A 9,967-nucleotide genomic window follows, 5' to 3' on the forward strand; every position below is an offset into this window, starting at 1 on the left:
TCACTGTTCAGAGGCTATTTTCAATTTAATTTTTAAATTTTAAAATTTAATTTGGGAGACTTTTTTCCTAATTTCACTTCCTATATAGAATTCATATCTGAGACCAGGCCAACTGTTCTTCCATCTTCCTGCCTGCTTTCTTTTGTCTGTCACCATCATCATTTTAGGTAATTTGAGCTACTTATAATTCTGAAAAAATTTGAATGGGTTAGAAGTTATATTAAACTTTTACCAAATTTAAATCTTTAGAGCAAAAATTGAGCTCCATCACTGAAAGGATGGGAGAAGTTGGTGTTCCTATAACAAATGAAGAGAAATATTAGAAACTAGTATTTAGGATTTTGACTTTTGGAATATGAACATATGAGCAAATTGTATATAGCAATATGACCAGACTGTTTTGTATTTTTGTGGGTACAGATGTCATTTGAAGTATACAGTTCAGTCTTTCTTTGGAGTATTCTGATTTAGTTTTTTTTCCCTGGTCACTCTAAAGCATTGCATGCATGTGGCTTTATTGAAATAATACAAGGTTTAAACAATCAGTTTGTCTACAAAGTTCATAGCTGTGTTTTAGATTCTATTATACAGTAAGATTCTCATTTTAACTTGCATAATTGAGTACTGATCTATATTTCCTTTTTATGAACATACAGTTTTACTCTGAAAAGTGACTGAAAATGCTACTTCACAGATTAACTAGTTGCTCAACTAAATTTTAGTTTTAAGTTATTTAGATTTCCAACTGTTAGCTTTTTTTCTCACTTTACTCATTAGTATTGCAAGTCAATTGGTCAGTATAAAGGTATGAACTGGCGGCTTTTTTTTTTTTTTGCACATCATCAACAAAAGTTTCCAAGTAGTTTTATCTGATTCTGTGTTGAAGAGGCTGTGCAGGTAGAGGAACTTAACACTATTTTGGAAAATTCCATGTTGCACAAAGGGAACAACTTAACCTTCCTTTCTGGAGATGAAGTGCAAGAACTAAAGAGTACTAACTGACTGCTAAATACAAAGCTGAGTTTGTAAGTAGGTAAGAAAAATGCAGCTGTTAATTAAATTCAGCCCATCTTGCTATGAAAATTTGTGAGAAATACCAAATAGGAAATCTACAATACCACTTTGAGTGTCACTTTGCAGAGTACAGCCATATGTTGCTTTATTTCATTTGTTATAACAATAACTTGTTTTGTTTTTTTTTCAGCAAACAAGAGCATGACTCTTCAGATGAAACAAAAGAATGCAATAGAAATCAAAGTAAAAAAGTTGCATCTGTTGAAAAGAATGAAGAAAACTCATCACTGTCAAATGCAGAACATGTTCCTAGTTTGGAGCTCCTTGACAACAGCTCAAAGAATTCTTTGCATGAGAAAGGAGCATGTTGTGATTCAGATAATAACAAACAATTAGTAGATGAGAAACAAAAATCTATTCATGATGAAAGTGAGTTGAAAACTTGCCAAAGTTCAGATAACGTTATTTTGAATGAGCAGACTAAAGTACGTAGCTTGGATGAAACTACACTTTCAGCAATGAACGCAAGGGACTTAAAACTAACATTGGGTCAAGATGTTAGTTTTGAGCAGTTCTTGAGAAAAAGAGATGAACCCGAATCCATTAGTTCAGACATTAGTGAACAAGGCAGTATTCATTTGGAGCCTTTGACTCCATCAGAGGTACTAGAGCATGAAGCTACTGAAATTCTTCAAAAAGGTAATGTTGCACCTTCATCAAAGAAAGCTGGACAACTCTCTGAACAAACAGATGAGGCTTCTAAAGAAAGCAGTCCCAACAGAATGGAAACAACTGTAAACAAGACAGATGAAAATGAAGCAAGCTGAAATTTTGTTAATTTTATTGTTTGTTATAAACAATGGTAAGAAAACCATGGACCATTCCTGATGAGTGTGCTCACTGATGCTAATTATTAAAAATAAAAAGGGGAGGGGAGCGGGAAGGAGAGAAAGAGACTCTAAAGGGAAGTTTTCCATATGAAGATAGCATGTATGTGTATGTACAAATGAACTGACTAAATTTACAAAAGGTAAAATGTTCAAATATATCTTCCTGTCTCTTGGATGTGATATATCTTATTAGATTGACATTTGAAAGGAGGAGTAAATTCTAATTTTTATAGTTAACTAGCCCATGATAAGGTGATTTGTTTGCCAAGAAAATATTTTTTTAAATCCTTCAGTGTGAATATCACTAAACAGTGGAATTCAGTATGAATTCGCTTCTGATGCTGAAAAGGAGCACACTTGTAATGATGGTTATTGGTCTGCTGATAATTTGGGTAAACATAAACCTTTGGACTTGGTGTCACATTCCTGTCTGTAAAAGCATGTAAACAGAATTATATGAATCTATGCACCTCTGTACAGGTGTAATCCTGCCAGGCTGTAAGCTTACCTTAATAAACTTTCAGTGAAAGTGGAATTATTACAATAAAAATATATATTTGTGGGGTTTTCAGTGTGCAGGCTGTGCAGAAATACCGAACATAATTGTATAAAGTAGAACATACTGCTGAAAGTATTGTAGCTGTTAGGCTTTTACCATTGTTTTAATTATTCTTAGCCATAGACCCGTAGGAATGGTCTGTAAGTCACACCAAAGTACGGTTTAATGTAAAAACTGTTCTAAGCAAAAAGAAGGAAAACCCCAAACTGGAAACACCAATAGGCATGTATTCTGCCATTTTGCAGCTGCTACTGGCTAACTGTTACAAGAAGGACACAAGGGCATATAAAGTAGAATTGTACAGTTCAATTTCAGGACTTTTTGTACAAAGTCTAAATTGTGTACAGGAAGATGGCTGCTCATTTTGGTTTTGTTTTTTTGTTTTTTTGTCTTCTAGTTAGCAGCTAGCTGTAGGAATGCATATATTAACAGTAGCGTGCTTTTATGACTTCATTGCTCCATTTGAAACATTCAGAATGTGCTTTTGACTTACAGTTTTGTTTCTAATGAATGTTAAATGTTTTGAACAGCTGTTAAAGCACTGCTGTAAATTATTACTTTTTGAGTAAATATTTGCAACAAAATTTTTGTCTTTGTGCATAATTTTATGCTCAGCTTGAAACTTTGGGCATAGTCTTTCCACATTTTTTTTAAAGATTTAGTGACAGTTCCCAAAAACTATTTCATTTTAAAATTGTGAATTTGAGACTTATGTGGGGTTTTTTGTTTGGCTGTGGTTTGCTGGGGGGGTGGGGTGTTTGGTTTTTAGAACTAAATGAGCAAGTGCCTATGCATAAACCTATTTTTGTAGCTGTGTATTGTGGTAAGATGTGCTAACTTTTCCAGATTACATAGAGATATTTTTCTGGGCCATTAGCATGCAGCTGAAGTCTGCTCTGTCCTCCTAGGTTAACTGGGCTCAGCTGCTAAATGAGTCTAATCAGCAACAGTATTAAAATTTAGAGACCATCCAGCTTATTGTTGGAGCCTCTAAATAAACAACATCAATCTCAACATCTCAAAAATTTCTTCAAACTCTAAAGAGTTATATGACTTAAATTTTGAATTGCATCCTAATTTTCATCTATGCAGGTTTAGAAGACTTTTAAAAAGAAAAGTGGAACAGTTTACGTAGTTACAGCTCCTCAAGATCTGCCACTTTAAGAACTTCAAATAACAAGACACACGAAAAAGCTGAGAGCAATAAGTTGCAGCATTCTTTTGTTTTTTAAAGATTTTAGTGAAATTGTTAACTCAAGGCATGATTAATGACTCTGATGTCTTCATACATATACACGTGGAAGATTGTAAAATACAGCATCACAATGAGGACAGTTTAAAGGACTTAATCAGCTATGGAACTTGATGTGTATGCTACTGAAGGAGTTCCTGAATGTATCTGTGTTTAAAGCCAGAGAAATCTCTATAGTATTTTTAATCTGATTGATGATCTTCCATGCAAATAATATATTTTGAATAACACTCTGATACGTGGTGTTGGAAAAGATTAAGTTCAGCTGGAAGCAGTTGTATGATACTTGCTTGTAAATTACTCACATTTGTCTTTTATTATGCAATTAAATTTTTAAAACATTTACTATTTTAATAATAAGAATTTGGAAGAATTTGGCCATGCACTGTTGAGAAAAGTTGGAAAATAAAACTCAGATTGAAAAATCTGCATATTTGGCAGAAGTATATATATATTCTCAGATACTTAATATGTAAAGCATTGTTTGTTTCCAACAATGTAAAGAGCGCTTATACAAAAGGTAATATTAGGTATAAAACACCCAAATATCTAGTAGCCCTTCCAAAGGAAGAGGTGAGAGAGAACTGGATTGTTCTAGCAAGACCCATCAGATAGCTTTAAATAGGCAAGTAAGGTATATCATGAAAACAGTGGCATGGTATTTTTGTGAAGGAGAACAACTAAAATTCACTACAATTTTTCCTATATGAAGTAATTCATTTGCTGACTAAACACTGTAGGAGACTGCGTAATTGTGAAGATTAATCTCTGTCATGTTATTTGGGAGGTTTCCTAGAGATAAGTTAAAGTGGTACTTTTGGCTGAAGTCAATCCAGAAGATCAAGTTACATTGAATGTACTTTAAGTTATTTGAACGTAACTGCATATAATTCAGTTTTTTGAGTCATTTAAAAGTTTTGGGGGTTTTTTTACCCATCCAGCCATCAGTAGTTCTTATTCTGTGCCACCTCTCTTTTTGTACTTGGGAAGACATTTTACCTGAAGTTTTCATTGCCTTACCAAAAAACAGTAACTTAAAGTTAATTCTTGGTATCCATACTAGAATCACAATTTCCCCTCATCTCAAGAGGTTTACCATATTTGTTTGAATAACCATTGCAGGTTGTTTAGATAACATTAATTTTTAAGGAAATCATATGCCTTGTGTATGCTATCTTCATTATTTGCATTTAATGGAAAACTGTTGTCATTATTAGTTTATGGTCAGTGAGTGTTCAGTCACTTGGAGCTTCAAGTGCAGCCAATGTCTCAGTTTGCCTTGTGCAGTTTGGAAAAGAAACTTTGGCTTACCTGCGGTTCAGTTTTTCTTTAACAGAATGGATGAGTAAACCCAGGGGAAAAAAAAATCAGATCAAATCACAGTGCATACTGAGTTCTAAGTATTGGATGATGTATTTTAAACAAGAACATTTTTATAACAAAACCACATCCGCTTTTCCTGGAAATGGGGAGAGAGAAAGAATAACCCTTGGCAATAGGTGTTAAATCACATTCTGTTGTGTTTTACTGCCAGAAGGCATTAGAAACTGAAGGTCAGGGTAGAGAATCCCGAGTAACACATGATATTTTACAAAACCTTAAATAAAAGATCTTCAAGCTTTTCTGCAGGCTTTAAGCATTGTTATTTATATGCTGGCATGTAGAAAGCAGTTATTTTTTTATGCTGTAGGATATGCTAATATTCTACCAAAGACTGTGGCTGTAGGCTGTCACAGTAGAGTTTTGTTAGAGACTGTTTAGAAATTTTTGTATAGGGCGAATTTTATACCTGATTGTTCTCTTTTTGTTTTCATTAGTGTTTGATTTTTTTGAGGCTTGTAGCTTATTTTGTCTAGTTGCGTCCTGCATTTTTTGATGTATGCTTAATATGCCTCTAATAAAAAATAATTGGTAAGTATGTTTTACGATTACTTGAATGATTTGTGCTTTTAATAAAACCTTTATGCCAGTTTTAATGCAGCTCAAAAGGGCAGTTCTCAGATGAACCCCAGCATGTCATCTTCTTTGAACATAACATTTTTACACATAATTTTCCCCAGTAATTCAGTGCTAAAAGGGAAAGTATGTTAACTGGTATTTCATATTAGTTTACAGACACTATGCAGAAAGTTCTTTGCTATGTTCCTTTGAGTTTTGAATCACTGTTCTAGCTCTGACACTTAATTAAAATTTTGGTTTCAGTCATTTCATTGACCCAAAGTAACCACGTTAAGTTGATGTTTACTGTATTGCACCAGATTAAAAAAAATGTGGAAAATGTTTAGCTGTGAAACATTTCATTTTGAGGGAGATTAATGTAGTTGTTATGCCTGCAAGGTCCTATAAAGCTAATGTGTTTATTGATGTAAAAATGTGCTGAGTTTGTTGAGGTTTTTTTACTGTTCAGAGTGTTATTTGAGAGAGTCTGAGGTTTTTGTGACAACAACAAGGATAACTGTGATTTTATAAGTATATCTGCATTTAAATAAGTAGCATTGCTAAATGAATCCCTTAGGTTATGAATTTAATGTAAATAAACTCCATTTCATATTTTAGTTCACTGAATACTCAATGTTAGGCATTTAATTCCAAAGAGCTGTTTTCTCCATAAATTTTGTTGGGGTAGCATATAGTGGTATCTTTCTTTATAAAGAAAGTTGTCCCATACTGATAATGTGGTAGCCTTGAAAATGTAACCTTCATATGTTTTGCTCATAAATAGTATAATTAAGAATTAATCCTTTTGACTAAAGGAAAGTAACCTGCAGGTCTGTTTCTTACAGCCTCTTGTGACTTTTTCATTCTGATCCTGTCATGATATTCTAGCAACAAATTGAAGTCCTTGCTTTCCTCTCTTTTAAGTGGAACATGAATACTTAATAGGTTTTGAATTGTATATATTTGAATTACCTGGGTGTTTGCTGCCTGAAATGAGGGTTGAATTTTTGTGTACCGGTTTCTCAGGTTTTCAGCTGAGATTTATGGCTTTCCATTTAATCTTCTTGGAAAGACTTCACTTCTTGAAGCTAGCAAGTTGATGGCATGTGGTGTAATTTTCCTAGGCTGTTTAGTGAAATGCAGTGTACTTGTTAGATACTGTTTAAATGGGTTCTTTTTCCTTATCACAGTCCTTTGTAAGATCTTGGAATGTCGTCTTCTTTTGACAGTTGGTGTATAATCAACTTCTAAGTTGTTGGCTGGTAATGGAAAGCAAAAGACACTTCTACAGAGAAGAAGCAAAAGTAAGTTCAGAATTTTAATCCTGAATAGTAGTGTGCAACATGCAGGTCAGGTTGGTTAACCTGCTTTATCTGCTAGAGTGAAGCTTTTTTTTATCGATTCCTAAATTGCAACTTGAGGAACCAGAGCAGTTGGGCCAATCCAACTTCAGTGGCTCTGAAAGATAGCAAAGAGCTCTAGATACCCATATTGGATCAGAATTCCCAAAAGGAGCCTAAGGCAACATGTTCATGCTAGGGAAGCTTTTCTTCTGTTTGTGTGACTTTCCACTCCTGTGTTCTTTCCGTGGATGCCCTCTTGAGACCATAGAAAGACCAGTTATCCTAGGGGAGATGAGTGCTTGTATGATCTTCCTTGATGGAACCAAAAAGAAGCTTTTAACACGTGGCTTGTATGCTGGTTTATATTAATATAGTAAAATATGCCTTACTGTTGAATAGTGGCATTGTATTAATCTTTGCTAAATAATGAAGTTCTGTCAGTTCTTCTGAAGAGTTTAACAATATAGCTTGTCACTTTTCAGTGACCTTTGTCTGAGATAGCAGGCTAATTAAGTACCACAGCAGAAAGTATCAAGGCAGGCTGTGTCATCCTCTGTTTTAAGGCTGATAGTGACCTTTCTTGAGGATGACCTATGAAGTTTCTTCAAGTTTGTTATAAGAGAAACTTCAATGCACAGAACTTCTATTGTTTATAGACCTCCTTGGAACTTAATATTGATTCAGCTTCAACTAGTAAGACAAACTTACTAAAGCAGAACATACTTTTTAATACCCTAAAACTTATTTCTTTTTGCTAAAAGGAATCAGTTGCCCTCTGGGTTCCTCAGAAGGCAGTCTTCGTGATGTAAAAGGAAATGGAAGTATGTGGTGGGTTGACCCTGGCTGGATGCCAGGTGCCCACCAAAGCCATTCTATCACTCCTGCCCTCAGCTGGACAGGGGAGAGAAAATATAACAAAGGGCTTGTGGGTTGAGATAAGCACAGGAGAGATCACTCAACCAATTACTGTCATGGGCAAAACAGACTCAACTTGGGGAAAATTAACTTATTGCCAAGCAACCAGAGTAGGGTAATGAGAAATAAACCCAAATCTCAAAACACCTTCCCTCCACCCCTCCCTTCTTCCCGGGCACAACTTCACTCCCAAATTCGCTACCTACCCCCTCCAGTGGTGCAGGGGAACGGGGAATGGGGGTTATGGTCAGTTCATCACACGTCATCTCTACTGCTCCATCCTCTTCAGGGGCAGGACTCCTCACACTCTTCACCTGCTCCAGTGTGGGGTCCCTCCCAAGGGAGACAGTCCTCCACGAACTTCTCCAACGTGGGTCCTTCCCACGGGCTGCAGTTCTTCATGAACTGCAGCATGGGTCCTTTCCACAAGGTGCAGTCCTTCAGCTCCAGCGTGGGTCCCCCATGGGGTCACAAGTCCTGCCAGAAACCCTGCTCCGTGGGCTCCTCTCTCCACAGATCCACAGGTCCTGCCAGGAGCCTGCTCCAGCGCAGGATTCCCATGGGGTCACAGCCTCCTTTGGGCATCCACCTGCGCTGGTATGGGGTCCTCCCTGGGCTGCAGGTGGAGATCTGCTCCACCATGGACCTCCCTGGACTGCAGGGGGACAGCCTGCCTCACCATGGGCTTCACCACGGGCTGCAGGAGAATCTCTGCTCCGGTGCCTGGAGCATCTCCTCCCCTTTCTTCTTCACTGATCTGGGGGTCTGCAGTTGTTTCTCTTACATGTTCTCACTCTCCGGCTGCAGTTTCTGTGCCCACTGCAACTTTTTTCCCTTCTTGCATGTGTTATCCCAGAGGCGTTACCACTGTCGCTGATGGGCTCGGCCTTGGCCGGCGGTGGGTCCGTCTTAGAGCCGGCTGGTATTGGCTCTGTCGGACACAGGGGAAGCTTCCAGCAGCTTCTCACGGAAGCCACCCCTGTAACCGCCCTGCTACCAAAACCTTGCCCCACAAACCCAATACAAAGTACAACCTTTATTTAAAATACTGTAAACATACCAAAGTTTTTCCTCGCAAAACTAATGCATATTACTTGTGGATGGGAATGTAAAATAATCCACTATGTCCAGAACTCTTCTTCTTCGTAGTATTTCTTTGTCCATCCTGTAGGGTTTTAAAACTCTCTTAGTTTCTCCACTAGATAGTGTCTTGTGCTGTTTACTTGCTTAATCTGCCTTTTCTCTCAAATTGAGAAATTAATGAACATAACAGATTTCAAAATAATTAATCCCAGCTTGTACTTTGCTGCAGTTTGCTTCAGTTTCACAATTCCAAGAAGGGCTATGTACCTGAAAGTTTATCTTTCTATCATGGCCACAGATACAGTTGAGGGGAAAAAGATGATTCTCTTCCATTTTAATTCTGCATCACCAAAACTGTTTGGACTATCATACTACACCACCACAAATAGACTTAAGTGAATTTTGCCTTATAAATAATTTCTTTTACTTAGCCATTACTTTTCAGATGAAGGTAGCTGAGTTTTACAAGTGGAGTCCAGTTTAATCTCACCAATTTGCTAAAACAAAGCTTTAAAGGGTCTGACTCTATAAGAACATTTCCAGTGATCAAAGCAGCCCTTACCTCTGTAGCTGCTAAGTATCACTTCAACCGTTTTTGCCTGTACATGCTGAGCTAAATCATGGACCTGATCATGCTGAAAAAACACCACTGGCAGCAGAGGCCAGCATGGCCAGTTTAGACCATTCAGTGGCTGCTGAAAAGGAAAACACAGCCTAAGAAATATAACTTTTGCAGTAGTCTGTATGGAATTGTAAACAAATTCCTACTTTGTTGCCAGGAAAGCATTTCCATAAGAGGAATAAACACAGTGAGCTTTCAGTATACCAAGCAGCTGCAAGTAATGAAGCTATTGGATCACTTCCTTTGGAAACTGCTTATTATGGCTGGATGTCCAGAGATGTTATTAGTTTTGTATATTTCAATTAACTCCTGCCACTTCGAAAGCAGAAACCTTTCTTGACTATGACCTGT

General features: G+C 36.9%; 1 protein-coding gene across 6 annotated transcripts in view; it reads left to right on the plus strand.

Annotated features, from left to right (window-relative positions):
* Positions 1 to 4,066, plus strand: part of ZNF280D (zinc finger protein 280D) — a 55,036-nt gene extending 50,970 nt beyond the window's left edge. For 2 of the 6 annotated variants that reach the window (XR_774628.1, XR_774632.1), the window contains one exon: positions 1,205 to 1,242. Coding sequence is in view for 2 of the 6 variants with exons in the window: in XM_010571777.1 (XP_010570079.1) it covers positions 1,205 to 1,841 (637 nt within the window). In the remaining 4 variants the exon portion in view is untranslated. Of the gene's footprint in view, positions 1 to 1,204; positions 1,877 to 3,555 lie in introns of those variants that run through there. The other 4 variants (XM_010571777.1, XR_774631.1, XR_774630.1 and 1 more) reach the window with 4 other exon arrangements.
* Positions 4,067 to 9,967: the final 5,901 nt, after the last annotated feature.

This window comes from Haliaeetus leucocephalus, unplaced genomic scaffold (assembly GCF_000737465.1).
Source record: "Haliaeetus leucocephalus isolate CR32 unplaced genomic scaffold, Haliaeetus_leucocephalus-4.0 Scaffold339, whole genome shotgun sequence".
Lineage (NCBI taxonomy): Eukaryota > Metazoa > Chordata > Aves > Accipitriformes > Accipitridae > Haliaeetus > Haliaeetus leucocephalus.